Genomic DNA, 18368 nt, shown 5'->3' on the forward strand with positions numbered 1-18368 from the left:
CACCGAGCAAGCTGGAGCTCGTCATCGCTGTTGGGCCTGTTGGCGGTCTGTGGTTTGATGCTGCTGCTCATCGCTCTCCTAATCGTCATGGTGAAACCCCATTTCTGATATCCACGGCGGCAGGTTAACTGGTTTGAGCCAGCTAAATAAGCTAAGGCTAATAACACAAACACATTTTACAGCTAGCTAGCTAAGAGTGAAGCAGCTTCAACGGTATACCTAATACATCGAAATTAAATATTACAGGCGTAGGAGTATCATGTTATTCACTTAGTCTACCACAGAGATGAGAAGTGTTTTCTCCCCAAAGGAAAATACCTAACCACCTAGTGGCTTTCCATAGCCCCCCCTACACACACCGCAGCGCGCCCCGTTGTGTTGAAACAGTGCAGCGAATAAATATTTTTTTGTATGTGCCAACATGTCACTCAATCATTAAAACTTTGTTGCTATTTTTATATAGGGACATAAAACTACAACTGAGGGAGCTACTACGTTTGAACTGAGGCGGCTAAGCCCCCTCATCCAGCCAGGCTCGCCCCAGGACCCTTGTCTGCAGTGTGAGAGGCCTGACAAGGAGGAGGTCATAGATGTTTTCGTCTCCCGCGTCATTCTTGGGAGTGTCTGCAGCCAAGTGGGTGACTGAAGTCTGCTTGATTGAAGCGGGCCTGAGAGACATTCCAAATCAAAACGAGCAGATATTACTGTTTCTATTTAAGGTCAAATTTCAACAGACCTGTGAATTTCCTGCAATACCAAGTGGGTGACTGAAGTCTGCTTGATTGAAGCGGGCCTGAGAGACATTCCAAATCAAAACGAGCAGATATTACTGTTTCTATTTAAGGTCAAATTTCAACAGACCTGTGAATTTCCTGCAATACGCATCATTCAAATCCAAATCAAACTTTATTTACATATAATGTTTTATGACAATCTATTATACATTTATTCATCTGAGAGACACAGTATGAATGGTCTGGAGTTGCTCTCCTTTCGTAAGAGTGTTGTCCACATCCTGTCTTTTTATTCCCATCTTCTGACTGAAGATTTTATTTCTTCTGTCTGTTTTTCCCTCTTTATGGATATTGTCCATATGCTTCAGCAGATGAGTCTTCTGAGTGAATCTTTTACCACAGACTGAGCAGCCATGTTGTTTTTCTCCTGTGTGAGTCAGTATGTGCAAATTCAGGTTTCCCTTCCGATTGAACATTTTTCCACAGTCTCTACAGCTAAATGGTTTCTCTCCTCTATGAATGCGTCTATGTTTAGTTAGGTGCTCCTTGCGATTAAAGCTTTTCCCACAGTCACCACAGCTAAAGGGTTTCTCTCCTGTGTGAGTCTGTCTATGTTTAGTTAGGTGCTCCTTGCGATTGAAGCTTTTCCCACAGTCACCACAGGTAAATGGTTTCTCTCCTGTGTGAATATTCATGTGCCTGGATAGATGTCCTTTTTGTTTGAAGGTCTTGCCACAAAAGGGGCAGGTGCAGGGTTTACCATCGTGACAGAGTCGGACATGGGCCTTCAGTTTACAGGTGGAGTTGTAGCATTCACTTAGGCTCTTCTTGGCGAGAGTCACATGCCTCTGCAGGTCAGCTTCCAGAGCTTTTCTGGACATGATGCTGGGCTTGGAACAGTGTTTCTCCATTGGTCGATTGAGATCCAAAGGTGGGCTGGGATCCAATAGTGGACTGTTGTAAAGTCTTACTGGGTCAATGCTTACAGCTGAGCTGTGGCTTGATGCATTGTTTTGATAATCTGGAGGGTCACAGTGAATGTTGAGACCCTTTAGGTGGGTCACAGTGCCAAAAGATGTGAGATGCATTGGTTTAAGTTCACTCTCTCTGTTCTCCACAGTCTGGGTTTGGGGAAGAGTCAAGAACCAAAGATGGTCCTCCTGATCACATTCACTTTTCACAGAAGTTGAAGAGAATATGGAGTCTTTGGTATGAATGAGCCCTTGAAGCTGCTCTTCCTCCTGACTGGTCCTGAGTTCCTCCTGTTCCTCTTTAATCTGTGTGGGCTCTGGGTCCTCCTGCTCCAGACTGGGGCTCCATTCCTGCTCACAGTGCTGCTGCTCAGGGGGAATCTCTTCAGAGACAGAGAGCTGCAGGGAGTCTGGAGGGAAGGAGCAGAGGTTACCTATACAGCCTTTAGACAAGTAAGCATTTAACTGTTAGTCTACACCTGTTGTTTACTAAGCATGTGGTATAACATCTGATTTGATGGTTGGGGTCCATTTGAATTTAAGCTTGTAAATTCAATATAAATGTAAACTCAAATTCCAATCCAATAACAAAAATGTATATTTTAAATGAGCTCTTAATACATTAAAAAGCTATTTATTTCTAAAGTTTGTCAATTCATTAATTATACATTCAAATAACTTCCTGGTTTGTGACAAAGACTGTTTTTACCCATATATGGTAAACGTATATATATATATATATTTTTTTAAAGTACAATTGTTGAAATGGTAATCACTGTTAGCCTAAACAGTGTGGAGTGTATTAATAGAGTAGAACTATAGCTAGCTATCAGTATCGCTACATACGAACCTATTTTACATAGTGGTAGCTCCGGTGTGATCCACAGCATTCTCCGTAGCCGATCATTCTCCTCCTGGTACTCCACTACCGTTTTCTCAACTGCCCCGAAAATCTCCACAGCAGCCGCCGTTAAACGCTCATTTAAAAACAAACGTAACAACTGTAGTTTAGACATTTTCAGTCGACTGAGAGTTGGGTATTCAGCTACTATGGCTTCGTCAACGAAGGAAGAATGGCTGTCACAAACAAACCATACCCGCTGACAATGTCTTGTGCTGCGTTCATAACCTTCTTCTTTGCTGATGTTTATTGGCGGACTACACTCATAAAGTGTATTGCCGCCACCTACTGTACGGGAAATTAAAAAAATACCACAAAAACAAAAAATGTTGTGGATGAACAAATCATACTAAATTACCAACAATAAATACATTAACACGGACCAAATTCACGCCACTACCCTGAATGTCAAACAAAAAAGGTACTATTCAGATCCCTACACCTGGGAGGGAGGAACTTCTTAATTCAGTACGCCCTGTAATATTTTAGCTGTAAAGTCCTGGAGATCCAGAAATATATTTGCCACTTCACAATGATGTCTAGCTTCTTTGATTTATTTTATTAGTTTGACTCGTGCAATTTATCACTTTCGTTATGAACGCAACAAAGTCCACTTTCTTCACTATTAGTATGTCGTGATCCTTCTCCTGCATGGCATTCACTGCAGACTGTGGGCCATCCACAACCAGAACCAACTGTACTCACTCCTTCAGATATTTTCACTGCCTCCACATAGGAGACCTGCTGGATAGCCCTGATCCTTGCCACTGCGACCTCCCTCATCCATACATGGCACTCCGGGAACTCGGGAACGTGATTCCCATCACAACAACATGCTTCATCTGACTCAACTACTACACATTTATTCCTTCAAAAACACTTGCCACGTGTCCTAACTTTTTACAATTGTAACACTTCTGTCTCACCGCATATCTCACATACCCAAGTTTTACATAAATTGGGAGAACCGCTTCAGCAAACAACAGTAAAACCGACAGGTTTTGCTCCTTCCTTCAGTCTATCATTCGATTCAATCGACGTGCGTCTCCCACTCCTGTGCCCTCATTTATCAATGTTGCGTACTGTTCGTAAACCATGCATGGGATCATTTCTAATCAAAGTGTGGGATTTATCAATTTGTACTTATACTTGACAATGTGCGTAAATTTAAGCACACGCGTATTTAAGCACAATGCGTGCGCACAGCACTTTGTGGGTGAAAAGTCAAACTGCTAATAAAATACCCTCCTTGAAATGGAGAGAGGATTGACATACTGGACCATATCATAAACTATTGTTAAGGCTGTGTAAGGCAGGCGAAGTCAGGTGCAGGAGAGCAGAGTAGAGTAAACAGGCAGCACTTTTATTCCGGTCCAAAAATAGGCACAACATGACATCTAAGTGCCCAAAAATCACGGAACATGAATACAAAAAGTATAGCGCGTGAACACACACCATTAACAATAAACAATTACACACAAAGACATGGAGGGGAACAGAGGACTAAATACACATAGTGTGATTATAGAATGAAAACCAGGTGTGTATGAAACAAGACAAAATAAATGGATATATGAGAAATGTCTGTCTACAAACAGGCTCTCAAAGTGGTTGATAGGAAGCCCAATAGCCATCATCACTGTTACATCCTCAGAAAGCATGAGCTCCTGACGCATGTCTTGTATTCAAGATCCTAAATGGCCTGGCTCCCCCTCCACTCAGTATTTTTGTTAAACAGAAAACCCAAACATATGGCAGCAGATCCACAAGGTCTACCATGAGAGGTGACTGTATAGTTCCCCTAAGGAAAAGCACCTTTAGTAAATCCGCTTTCTCTGTGAGAGCTTCCCATGTCTGGAGTACACCGCCATCAGACACACATAACTGCACCACATATCACACTTTCACAAAATGTATGAAGACATGGCTAAAGGTCAGTCAGATTTGTGATCATAATCCCTAGCTGTGTAATGCCGCTTTCCATGTTGTCTGTAGCTTGTGAGGTGTGGAAACACTTTGTTGCTTTTATGAATTTTGTCTTGCTGCTTTTTGTTCTATGTTGCTACGTCTTGTTTGTCCTATGTTGCTCTGCGTGTGCTCACTGCTCAATGATTGTCTATATTGTAATTGTTTTTAATAACCTGCCCAGGGACTGCGGTTGAAAATTAACCGGCTGGCTAAAACTAGCACTTTTACTGAAACGTTGATTAATGTGCACTGTCCCTGTAAAAATTAAAAATAAACTCAAACATTTACACCAGAATTTATTGTCTCACATGTTTGACACAATCATCAAGTTCTTCCAATGATTGATTTATTTCTCTGTCCGTTGCGTCCAGCTGCTGTTTGAGTCCAAGAATGGATGTGTTGATCTGTTGTTGTTTCGGGACTGACTGCGTCATTCAAAACATGCGGCGCAGCTGAAACGCTCGACCAAAGAGGGCACCCTTCTGGTAGGCCTGGGAATGAGGGGTCAGAGAACACCCTTCTGGTAGGCCTGGGAATGAGGGGTCAGAGGGCACCCTTCTGGTAGGCCTGGGAATGAGGGGTCAGAGAACACCCTTCTGGTAGGCCTGGGAATGAGGGGTCAGAGGGCACCCTTCTGGTAGGCCTGGGAATGAGGGGTCAGAGGGCACCCTTCTGGTAGGCCTGGGAATGAGGGGTCAGAGGACACCCTTCTGGTAGGCCTGGGAATGAGGGGTCAGAGGACACCCTTCTGGTAGGCCTGGGAATGAGGGGTCAGAGGGCACCCTTCTGGTTGTCCTGGGAATGAGGTGTTAGGCAAATCACCCACATCTGTGAAGATTTCATGTTCTTTTTTTAAAATACATTTTGTTACATTTATTTTGTCATATATTATATTTATTGTCAAGAAAAAAATGTTTAGATGTGGTCCATGTCTGAATATGGTTGCAAAAATAAAGCTCGACTTACCATCAGTTGGTGTGTCTGGTATTCCTTCAGGGTCTGGGAGAGGTTCTTCAGTATCACCAGAGACTGAGGTCTCTCCAAGTATGCTGCCATAGCAGACAGTGTGCTGGTCCATAGCAGACAGTGTGCTGGTCCATAGCAGACAGTATGCTGGTCCATAGCAGACAGTGTGCTGGTCCATAGCAGACAGTGTGCTGGTCCATAGCAGACAGTGTGCTGGTCCATAGCAGACAGTGTGCTGGTCCATAGCAGACAGTGTGCTGGTCCATAGCAGACAGTGTGCTGGTCCATAGCAGACAGTATGCTGGTCCATAGCAGACAGTGAGCTGGTCCATAGCAGACAGTATGCTGGTCCATAGCAGACAGTGTGCTGGTCCATAGCAGGCAGTGTGCTGGTCCATAGCAGACAGTGTGCTGGTCCATAGCAGACAGTGTGCTGGTCCATAGCAGACAGTGTGCTGGTCCATAGCAGACAGTGTGCTGGTCCATAGCAGACAGTATGCTGGTCCATAGCAGACAGTGTGCTGGTCCATAGCAGACAGTATGCTGGTCCATAGCAGACAGTGTGCTGGTCCATAGCAGACAGTGTGCTGGTCCATAGCAGACAGTGTGCTGGTCCATAGCAGACAGTGTGCTGGTCCATAGCAGACAGTATGCTGGTCCATAGCAGACAGTGTGCTGGTCCATAGCAGACAGTGTGCTGGTCCATAGCAGACAGTGTGCTGGTCCATAGCAGACAGTATGCTGGTCCATAGCAGACCGTGTGCTGGTCCATAGCAGACAGTGTGCTGGTCCATAGCAGACAGTGTGCTGGTCCATAGCAGACAGTGTGCTGGTCCATAGCAGACAGTGTGCTGGTCCATAGCAGACAGTATGCTGGTCCATAGCAGACAGTGTGCTGGTCCATAGCAGACAGTGTGCTGGTCCATAGCAGACAGTGTGCTGGTCCATAGCAGACAGTGTGCTGGTCCATAGCAGACAGTATGCTGGTCCATAGCAGACAGTGTGCTGGTCCATAGCAGACAGTGTGCTGGTCCATAGCAGACAGTATGCTGGTCCATAGCAGACAGTGTGCTGGTCCATAGCAGACAGTGTGCTGGTCCATAGCAGACAGTGCGCTGGTCCATAGCAGACAGTATGCTGGTCCATAGCAGACAGTGCGCTGGTCCATAGCAGACAGTGCGCTGGTCCATAGCAGACAGTGCGCTGGTCCATAGCAGACAGTATGCTGGTCCATAGCAGACAGTATGCTGGTCCATAGCAGACAGTGTGCTGGTCCATAGCAGACAGTGTGCTGGTCCATAGCAGACAGTGTGCTGGTCCATAGCAGACAGTGTGCTGGTCATAGCAGACAGTGGTGCTGGTCCATAGCAGACAGTATGCTGGTCCATAGCAGACAGTGTGCTGGTCCATAGCAGACAGTGTGCTGGTCCATAGCAGACAGTGTGCTGGTCCATAGCAGACAGTGTGCTGGTCCATAGCAGACAGTGTGCTGGTCCATAGCAGACAGTGTGCTGGTCCATAGCAGACAGTGTGCTGGTCCATAGCAGACAGTGTGCTGGTCCATAGCAGACAGTGTGCTGGTCCATAGCAGACAGTGTGCTGGTCCATAGCAGACAGTGTGCTGGTCCATAGCAGACAGTGTGCTGGTCCATAGCAGACAGTATGCTGGTCCATAGCAGACAGTGTGCTGGTCCATAGCAGACAGTGTGCTGGTCCATAGCAGACAGTATGCTGGTCCATAGCAGACAGTGTGCTGGTCCATAGCAGACAGTGTGCTGGTCCATAGCAGACAGTGTGCTGGTCCATAGCAGACAGTGTGCTGGTCCATAGCAGACAGTGTGCTGGTCCATAGCAGACAGTATGCTGGTCCATAGCAGACAGTGTGCTGGTCCATAGCAGACAGTGTGCTGGTCCATAGCAGACAGTGTGCTGGTCCATAGCAGACAGTGTGCTGGTCCATAGCAGACAGTATGCTGGTCCATAGCAGACAGTGTGCTGGTCCATAGCAGACAGTGTGCTGGTCCATAGCAGACAGTATGCTGGTCCATAGCAGACAGTGTGCTGGTCCATAGCAGACAGTGTGCTGGTCCATAGCAGACAGTGCGCTGGTCCATAGCAGACAGTATGCTGGTCCATAGCAGACAGTGCGCTGGTCCATAGCAGACAGTGCGCTGGTCCATAGCAGACAGTGCGCTGGTCCATAGCAGACAGTATGCTGGTCCATAGCAGACAGTATGCTGGTCCATAGCAGACAGTGTGCTGGTCCATAGCAGACAGTGTGCTGGTCCATAGCAGACAGTGTGCTGGTCCATAGCAGACAGTGTGCTGGTCCATAGCAGACAGTGGTGCTGGTCCATAGCAGACAGTATGCTGGTCCATAGCAGACAGTGTGCTGGTCCATAGCAGACAGTGTGCTGGTCCATAGCAACAGTGTGCTGGTCCATAGCAGACAGTGTGCTGGTCCATAGCAGACAGTGTGCTGGTCCATAGCAGACAGTGTGCTGGTCCAGTAGCAGACAGTGTGCTGGTCCATAGCAGACAGTGTGCTGGTCCATAGCAGACAGTATGCTGGTCCATAAGCAGACAGTGTGCTGGTCATAGCAGACAGTGTGCGGGTCCATAGCAGACAGTGTGCTGGTCCATAGCAGACAGTGTGCTGGTCCATAGCAGACAGTGTGCTGGTCCATAGCAGACAGTGTCGGGTCCATAGCAGACAGTGTGCTGGTCCATAGCAGACAGTGTGCTGGTCCATAGCAGACAGTGTGCTGGTCCATAGCAGACAGTGTGCTGGTCCATAGCAGACAGTATGCTGGTCCATAGCAGACAGTGTGCTGGTCCATAGCAGACAGTGTGCTGGTCCATAGCAGACAGTGTGCTGGTCCATAGCAGACAGTGTGCTGGTCCATAGCAGACAGTGTGCTGGTCCATAGCCGTCCATAGCAGACAGTGTGCTGGTCCATAGCAGACGTGTGCTGGTCCATAGCAGACAGTGTGCTGGTCCATAGCAGACAGTTGCTGGTCCATAGCAGACAGTGTGCTGGTCCATAGCAGACAGTGTGCTGGTCCATAGCAGACAGTGTGCTGGTCCATAGCAGACAGTGTGCTGGTCCATAGCAGACAGTGTGCTGGTCCATAGCAGACAGTGTGCTGGTCCATAGCAGACAGTGTGCTGGTCATAGCAGACAGTGTGCTGGTCCATAGCAGACAGTGTGCTGGTCCATAGCAGACAGTGTGCTGGTCCATAGCAGACAGTGTGCCTGGTCCATAGCAGACAGTGTGCTGGTCCATAGCACAGTATGCTGCCAGGACAGTGTGCTGGTCCATAGCAGACAGTGTGCTGGTCCATAGCAGACAGTGTGCTGGTCCATAGCAGACAGTGCGCTGGTCCATAGCAGACAGTGCGCTGGTCCATAGCAGACAGTGCGCTGGTCCATAGCAGACAGTATGCTGGTCCATAGCAGACAGTATGCTGGTCCATAGCAGACAGTGTGCTGGTCCATAGCAGACAGTGTGCTGGTCCATAGCAGACAGTGTGCTGGTCCATAGCAGACAGTGTGCTGGTCCATAGCAGACAGTGTGCTGGTCCATAGCAGACAGTATGCTGGTCCATAGCAGACAGTGTGCTGGTCCATAGCAGACAGTGTGCTGGTCCATAGCAGACAGTGTGCTGGTCCATAGCAGACAGTGTGCTGGTCCATAGCAGACAGTGTGCTGGTCCATAGCAGACAGTGTGCTGGTCCATAGCAGACAGTATGCTGGTCCATAGCAGACAGTGTGCTGGTCCATAGCAGACAGTGTGCTGGTCCATAGCAGACAGTATGCTGGTCCATAGCAGACAGTGTGCTGGTCCATAGCAGACAGTGTGCTGGTCCATAGCAGACAGTGTGCTGGTCCATAGCAGACAGTGTGCTGGTCCATAGCAGACAGTGTGCTGGTCCATAGCAGACAGTGTGCTGGTCCATAGCAGACAGTGTGCTGGTCCATAGCAGACAGTGTGCTGGTCCATAGCAGACAGTGTGCTGGTCCATAGCAGACAGTGTGCTGGTCCATAGCAGACAGTGTGCTGGTCCATAGCAGACAGTAGTGCTGGTCCATAGCAGACAGTGTGCTGGTCCATAGCAGACAGTGTGCTGGTCCATAGCAGACAGTGTGCTGGTCCATAGCAGACAGTGCGCTGGTCCATAGCAGACAGTATGCTGGTCCATAGCAGACAGTTGCGCTGGTCCATAGCAGACAGTAGCGCTGGTCCATAGCAGACAGTGCGCTGGTCCATAGCAGACAGTGTGCTGGTCCATAGCAGACAGTATGCTGGTCCATAGCAGACAGTGTGCTGGTCCATAGCAGACAGTGTGCTGGTCATAGCAGACAGTGTGCTGGTCCATAGCAGACAGTGTGGCTGGTCCATAGCAGACAGTGTGCTGGTCCATAGCAGACAGTATGCCTGCGTCCCATAGCAGACAGTGTGCTGGTCCATAGCAGACAGTGTGCTGGTCCATAGCAGACAGTGTGCTGGTCCATAGCAGACAGTGTGCTGGTCCATAGCAGACAGTGTGCTGGTCCATAGCAGACAGTATGCTGGTCCATAGCAGACAGTGTGCTGGTCCATAGCAGACAGTGTGCTGGTCCATAGCAGACAGTGTGCTGGTCCATAGCAGACAGTATGCTGGTCCATAGCAGACAGTGTGCTGGTCCATAGCAGACAGTGTGCTGGTCCATAGCAGACAGTGTGCTGGTCCATAGCAGACAGTGTGCTGGTCCATAGCAGACAGTATGCTGGTCCATAGCAGACAGTATGCTGGTCCATAGCAGACAGTATGCTGGTCCATAGCAGACAGTGTGCTGGTCCATAGCAGACAGTGTGCTGGTCCATAACAGGGCCCAGAGGACAGTGTGCTGGTCCATAGCAGACAGTGTGCTGGTCCATAGCAGACAGTGTGCTGGTCCATAGCAGACAGTGTGCTGGTCCATAGCAGACAGTGTGCTGGTCCATAGCAGACAGTATGCTGGTCCATAGCAGACAGTGTGCTGGTCCATAGCAGACAGTGTGCTGGTCCATAGCAGACAGTGTGCTGGTCCATAGCAGACAGTGTGCTGGTCCATAGCAGACAGTGTGCTGGTCCATAGCAGACAGTGTGCTGGTCCATAGCAGACAGTGTGCTGGTCCATAGCAGACAGTGTGCTGGTCCATAGCAGACAGTGTGCTGGTCCATAGCAGACAGTGTGCTGGTCCATAGCAGACAGTGTGCTGGTCATAGCAGACAGTGTGCTGGTCCATAGCAGACAGTATGCTGGTCCATAGCAGACAGTGTGCTGGTCCATAGCAGACAGTGTGCTGGTCCATAGCAGACAGTGTGCTGGTCCATAGCAGACAGTATGCTGGTCCATAGCAGACAGTGTGCTGGTCCATAGCAGACAGTATGCTGGTCCATAGCAGACAGTGTGCTGGTCCATAGCAGACAGTGTGCTGGTCCATAGCAGACAGTATGCTGGTCCATAGCAGACAGTGCGCTGGTCCATAGCAGACAGTGCGCTGGTCCATAGCAGACAGTGCGCTGGTCCATAGCAGACAGTATGCTGGTCCATAGCAGACAGTATGCTGGTCCATAGCAGACAGTGTGCTGGTCCATAGCAGACAGTGTGCTGGTCCATAGCAGACAGTGTGCTGGTCCATAGCAGACAGTGTGCTGGTCCATAGCAGACAGTGTGCTGGTCCATAGCAGACAGTATGCTGGTCCATAGCAGACAGTGTGCTGGTCCATAGCAGACAGTGTGCTGGTCCATAGCAGACAGTGTGCTGGTCCATAGCAGACAGTGTGCTGGTCCATAGCAGACAGTGTGCTGGTCCATAGCAGACAGTGTGCTGGTCCATAGCAGACAGTATGCTGGTCCATAGCAGACAGTGTGCTGGTCCATAGAGACAGTGTGCTGGTCCATAGCAGACAGTGTGCTGGTCCATAGCAGACAGTGTGCTGGTCCATAGCAGACAGTATGCTGGTCCATAGCAGACAGTGTGCTGGTCCATAGCAGACAGTGTGCTGGTCCATAGCAGACAGTATGCTGTGGTCCATAGAAGACCGTGTGCTGGTCCATAGCAGAAGTGTGCTGCGTCCATAGCAGACAGTGCTGCTGGTCCATCGCAGACAGTTCGCTGGTCCATAGCAGACAGATGTGCTGGGTCCCATAGCAGACAGTAGTGCTGGTCCATAGGCAGACAGTGTGCTGGTCCATAGCCAGGACAGTGTTGGCTGCGGTCCATCGCAGAACAGTGTGCTGGTCCATAGCAGACAGTGTGCTGCGTCCATAGCAGACACGTATGCTGGTCCATAGCAGACAGTATGCTGGTGGTCCATAGCAGACAGTGTGATAGGTCCATAGCAGACAGTGATGCTGGTCTCATAGCAGACGTAGTGTGGTCCATAGCAGACAGTGTGCTGGTTCCATAGCAGACAGTTATGCTGGTCCATAGCAGACAGCTGATTGCTGGTCCATAGCAAGACAGTGTGCTGGGTCCATTAAGCAGGACCAGAGTGGCAATAGGGGCTGTTTCCATAGCAGGACAGTGCTGCTGGTCCATAGCAGACAGTGCTGCTGGTTCATAGCAGACAGGTAGTGGTCCATAGCAGACCCAGTATGCTTGGGTCCATAGCCAGACAGTTTGCTGGTCCATAGCAGACAGTCCATAGCAGACAGTGTGCTGGTCCATAGCAGACAGTGTGCTGGTCCATAGCAGACAGTATGCTGGTCCATAGCAGACAGTGTGCTGGTCCATAGCAGACAGGTGCTGGTCCATAGCAGACAGTGTGCTGGTCCATAGCAGACAGTGTGCTGGTCCATAGCAGACAGTGTGCTGGTCCATAGCAGACAGTGTGCTGGTCCATAGCAGACAGTATGCTGGTCCATAGCAGACAGTGTGCTGGTCCATAGCAGACAGTGTGCTGGTCCATAGCAGACAGTGTGCTGGTCCATAGCAGACAGTGTGCTGGTCCATAGCAGACAGTGGCTGGTCCATAGCAGACAGTGTGCTGGTCCATAGCAGACAGTGTGCTGGTCCATAGCAGACAGTGTGCTGGTCCATAGCAGACAGTGTGCTGGTCCATAGCAGACAGTGTGCTGGTCCATAGCAGACAGTGTGCTGGTCCATAGCAGACAGTGTGCTGGTCCATAGCAGACAGTATGCTGGTCCATAGCAGACAGGGTGCTGGTCCATAGCAGACAGTGTGCTGGTCCATAGCAGACAGTGTGCTGGTCCATAGCAGACAGTGTGCTGGTCCATAGCAGACAGTCTGCTGGTCCATAGCAGACAGTATGCTGGTCCATAGCAGACAGTGTGCTGGTCCATAGCAGACAGTGTGCTGGTCCATAGCAGACAGTGTGCTGGTCCATAGCAGACAGTGTGCTGGTCCATAGCAGACAGTGTGCTGGTCCATAGCAGACAGTGTGCTGGTCCATAGCAGACAGTGTGCTGGTCCATAGCAGACAGTTGCTGGTTCCATAGCAGACAGTGGCTGGTCCATAGCAGACAGTGTGCTGGTCCATAGCAGACAGGTGTGCTGGTCCCATAGCAGACAGTGTGCTGGTCCATAGCAGACAGTGTGCTGGTCCATACAGACAGTGTGCTGGTTCCATAGCGAGCGGTGTGCTGGGTCCATAGCAGACAGTGATGCTGGTCCATAGCAGACAGTAGTGCTGGTCCATAGCAGACAGTGTGCTGGTCCATAGCAGACAGTGTGCTGGTCCATAGCAGACAGTGTGCTAGGTCCATAGCAGACAGTGTGCTGGTCCATAGCAGACAGTGTGCTGGTCCATAGCAGACAGTGTGCTGGTCCAGAGCAGACAGTGTGCTGGTCCATAGCAAGACAGTGTGGCTGGTCCCATAGCAGACAGTGTGCTGGTCCATAGCAGACACGTGTGCTGGTCCATAGCAGACAGTGTGGTGGTCCATAGCAGACAGTGTGCTGGTCCATAGCAGACAGTGTGCTGGTCCATAGCAGACAGTGTGCTGGTCCATAGCAGACAGTGTGCTGGTCCATAGCAGACAGTGTGCTGGTCCATAGCAGACAGTGTGCTGGTCCATAGCAGACAGTGTGCTGGTCCATAGCAGACAGTGTGCTGGTCCATAGCAGACAGTGTGCTGGTCCATAGCAGACAGTGGTGCTGGTCCATAGCAGACAGTGTGCTGGTCCATAGCAGACAGTGTGCTGGTCCATAGCAGACAGTGTCTGGTCCAATAGCAGACAGTGGTGCTGTCCATAGCAGACAGTGTGCTGGTCCATAGCAGACAGTGTGCTGGTCCATAGCAGACAGTGATGCTGGTCCAATCAGACATTGTGCTGTCCATAGCAGACAGTGTGCTGGTCCATAGCAGACAGTGTGCTGGTCCATAGCAGACAGTGTGCTGGTCCATAGCAGACAGTGTGCTGGTCCATAGCAGACAGTGTGCTGGTCCATAGCAGACAGTGTGCTGGTCCATAGCAGGCAGTGTGCTGGTCCATAGCAGACAGTGTGCTGGTCCATAGCAGACAGTGTGCTGGTCCATAGCAGACAGTGTGCTGGTCCATAGCAGACAGTGTGCTGGTCCATAGCAGACAGTGTGCTGGTCCATAGCAGACAGTAAAGAGTCACTCTGCCTTAATCCTGTTGCATTTATAATGCTTTTGTGGATAAAAAATATATTTTCAAATCAAACCATTATTTTTCATTTCATTAACTGTTCTACACTCAGATGAGGCAGAATTTACCACAGCTCTAACCTGCTCCCAAGTGACATTTCTGGCAGCTTCAAAGGGAAGGTATGTGACCATAAATGGTCATTTAGGGCAGTTCTTTATGTAAATGAGACTTCACTTGCACTAGCACAGTGTTTAAGAAAGTGTCTGATTTATCAAGGCAAAATATTTACAGGTGTGAGTAAATCAACATTCTCCATTTTCTTCGTCCAAGTTCATTTAGAAGCTTTTCTACGTCACATTGATAAACGAGGGCCCTGGAATGTTATCCCTAAACCGCACAGCCTCTATGTCCAACAAAACACCAGAGATGCCCGTCTCTGTGAAAGATGCAAGTGTTTGTGTTCTCGAAGTAGCACCCACAGTGTACGCGTTCCTTCTTCTTTTCTTCTTTGAGGTTTTACGGCAGTTGGCATCCAATATGTTGCATTACCACAACGTACTAGAACTCTGTTATACTTTGCTTTAAAAAAATGAATATACAAAATATACAAATACCCTACCATCTAACACAGGGGTGAGCAATTACACTACACTCACCCCAAAAAATCTAAAAATGTATTAAATTTAAAAAAAACACCAACCTACTCTACTATTTAAATATATTTAGTCTTCCCTCAGGCCAACAACCTGAAAGAATGGGACAACACCACTTAACACACCCTGTAACTCTTGATGTCAAATCTCGCACACCCAAATACCTCTCTGCGACTTCTGTTCCATCCCTGCCGTACAGTTGATAACCATTGCTATAAATGATAAAAATGCAATCTTACTGAAGCATATCACTTGTTGGGTTATTCCTAAAAAAAACAATGTGTTTTTTTAACACTATAAGTTGTTAATGAGCATGATGGCTGTACGTTTAGTTTATGGTTGATGCAGCTTGTTGACCATTAGCCAATCTGTGTTTCTCAATGGAGTTCAAAGACCGTGAATGTATCCAACTGATATCTAACACTGCACAACAGGTAATTACCACCTTCCAACTTGGTTATGAACGCAGCCTTTGTTGACACTATCAGAGCTATAAAAATATATATATATTCTTTTTTTTAGCACAGACAAAGATGGTGGATAAATGAAGATGGTTTACTCGGGCGGTTTACCATTGAAAAAAAAAAAAAAGGTCAGTTCCGGTCAATAGCAGCTTGGTCTGGTCTACTTATACTGAACAAAAATGTTTGTTTACTGAGTAACAGTTCATATAAGGAAATCAGTCAATTGAAATAAATTCAATTGGGGCCCTAATCTATGGATTTCACATGACTGGGCAGGGGCGTAGCTATGGGTGGACCTGGAGGGCATGGGCCCACCCACTGATGACGACCAGCCAATTTGTTTTTCCCCCACAAAAGGGCTTTGTTACAGGCCGAAATATCCTGTATCCGTTTACACCCAGTGGCCTGTCCACACATTAGAGAGTACCAGACTCCGTTTTATGGTTCTTCAAACCGGGATGATGGACATCAAGACTGAGGACAACCAGATCTCCCAAGGAGATGACCGTCCACGATGGCAGATTGTTACGCACGCCTCTATGAAGAGGGAACGCAACACCCTGCTACAACTAAACTCTCCGTGAAGCGAAAAAGGTATGGACTGTAGGTGCGAGTAAGGATGACAACAGGCAGAATGTGGTACCGTTTACAAGGACTTTATTCCTTATAATATGGGAAAAAGGGGCTGGACGGAACCAAAGCAAAGAAAGTAAATCTCAAAGCCCCCCCCCCCCCCTCTCCTATCTTACCTGCCTACCCACTACTTACCTAATTTAGCACCACCTGGTGCCCTAACCAAAATACAAGGGGTGGTCCGCCCAGGTCTTACCTAGTGTGCCTAGACAGCGAATACGCTACGGGTATATGTATGCCCGCGGGCCTCTTGCCTAAACACTCCCAAGGTGCCTTCCCCTTCCCCCCTGGGAACAAATGAAACAGAATATAAAACAATTTCACAAACAAACTAAGAAACAAAGGACGTCAAATAAGCTCTATCTGAGCAACAAACTCACAGAACATACCACTTTCCAGCAATGTACTCCCAGCAAAATCAATCTCAGCCAAATCTCTGACAAATCTCTGACAAATCTCTGACAAATCTCTGACAAATCTCTGACAAATCTCTGACAAATCTCTGACAAATCTCTGACAAATCTCTAGACAAATCTCTAGACAAATCTCTAGACAAATCTCTAGACAAATCTCTAGACAAATCTCTAGACAAATCTCTAGACAAATCTCTAGACAAATCTCTAGACAAATCTCTAGACAAATCTCTAGCAAAATCTCTCTAGCAAAATCTCTCTCCAAAAAGCTCTCCCTCCTGAACAGAACACTGGCTTTTATATAGCTTCAGAAGGAATGGTAATTGTAGACAGCTGCGTCTTGACGAGGGGGCGGGGTCAGCTCTCCAATTAGCCCTGGAGTCGACCAATCAGCTGCTTGAGGCTTTTCAGGAAGCCATTTCCTAAAATAAACACATGTAAATACACAAACTACAACACATAATCTGGGGAACGTAACACGCCCACCACAAAAATTGCAAACCTAGTTTTGCAATAACAAATGCCAACGTATCCCCAGTTAGTAAACCCGTGATAGAGCGTCAGCAACCACATTCGCCGAGCCCTTCACATAAGCTATCTGTACATTATATCTTTGCACAATCAGAGCCCACCGCATACGGCGGCGGTTCTGGTTGTACATTTGTTTCAAGAACACCAACGGATTATGGTCAGTGAAGACCATAACAGGCAAGGCACTGGAGCCCACATATACCTCAAAGAACTGTAAGGCAAGCAATAAAGCCAGCGTCTCTTGTTCAATTGTAGAGTATCTTGACTGACACGAGTTGAACTTACGGGAGAAGAAACTGACGGGCCGATCCACTCCGTCTTCATCTTCCTGTAAGAGAACCGCACCAACCCCCACTATACTTGCATCTACCTCCAACTTAAAAGGTTTGTCAAAGTTGGGGGCGGCAAGCACTGGGGCACTACAAAGTAATGCTTTAGCGGACTCAAAAGCGTAGTTACAGTCCTTGGACCACTTGAATGGTACCTTGGGACTAAGCAGAGATGAAAGGGGAGCTACTACCGTCGAGAAATTCTTACAGAATGTACGATAGTACCCTACCATCCCTAGGAATCTGCGCAACTGGCGGCGAGTAGTGGGAGCAGGAAAGGCAACAATTGCTTCCACTTTGCCAGTTACTGGGCGCACTTGACCTCGTCCCACTTGTTTCCCTAAGTAAGTCACTGTAGCCTTCCCAAACTCACACTTGGCCAAATTGAGGGTTAAAGAAGCATTCTCCAACCGCTGAAACACACTTTTCAAAGTGGAGATATGATCAGACCAAGTAGACGAATGAATCACCACATCATCAAGGTAAGCAGTACAATTTGGCACATCTGCAAACACAATGTTAACTAGCCGCTGAAAAGTAGCAGGTGCATTACACATGCCAAAGGGCATCACAGTGTATTGTACAAAGTTATCTGGCGTAACAAAAGCCGATATGTCAGAAGCTCGAGAGGTCAGAGGCACCTGCCAATAACCTTTTAGCAAATCTAACTTACTAACGTAAGCAGCAGAGCCTATTCTATCAATACAGTCATCTATGCGAGGTAGAGGAAAAGAATCAGACTTTGTAACTGCATTTACGCGACGATAGTCCGTACATAAGCGGGACGTACCGTCAGGCTTAGGAACAAGAATACATGGGGAACTCCAGGAGCTGTTACTGGGTTTTGCCATGTCATTCTGTAATAAATAAGCTACCTCACTTTTCATTACCTCCCTTTTCTTAGCATTAACCCGGTACAGATGCTGACGTATAGGAACAGCGTTCCCCACATCCACGTCATGTTCCAAAATGGATGTGCGACTTGGAGTGTCCTGAAACACACTGAGAAAACGGTTTATCAATAGGATAAGATCCTTAGTTTGATCATTATCCAAATGTTCCATTTGAGAGGGTAACTTCTTCAGCATCTCTGAATTACATAGGCGTTCACCTTGCTGTAACGTATGGCGTAACTCCAACCCGTCCTCCTTATCCTCATCTAGGTCCCAGCCAGGCTTCAGCACCACCGCAGCCA

At 48.1% G+C, this 18368-nt stretch overlaps 1 protein-coding gene across 1 annotated transcript; it reads right to left on the bottom strand.

Moving 5' to 3' along the window:
• Window positions 1-887: 887 nt before the first annotated feature.
• LOC109879129 (zinc finger protein 135-like) lies at window positions 888-3662 on the bottom strand. Its single transcript, XM_020471326.2, has 3 exons — window positions 3549-3662; window positions 2556-2894; window positions 888-2115 (listed from the first exon to the last, which is right to left on the bottom strand). Exons 2-3 carry the CDS (start codon window positions 2719-2721, stop codon window positions 950-952), a joined length of 1332 nt encoding a protein of 443 aa, XP_020326915.1. The 5' UTR covers window positions 2722-2894; window positions 3549-3662; the 3' UTR covers window positions 888-949.
• Between the last annotated feature and the right edge of the window lie 14706 nt (window positions 3663-18368).

This window comes from Oncorhynchus kisutch, linkage group LG16 (genome assembly GCF_002021735.2).
Source record: "Oncorhynchus kisutch isolate 150728-3 linkage group LG16, Okis_V2, whole genome shotgun sequence".
Taxonomy (NCBI): Eukaryota; Metazoa; Chordata; class Actinopteri; order Salmoniformes; family Salmonidae; genus Oncorhynchus; species Oncorhynchus kisutch.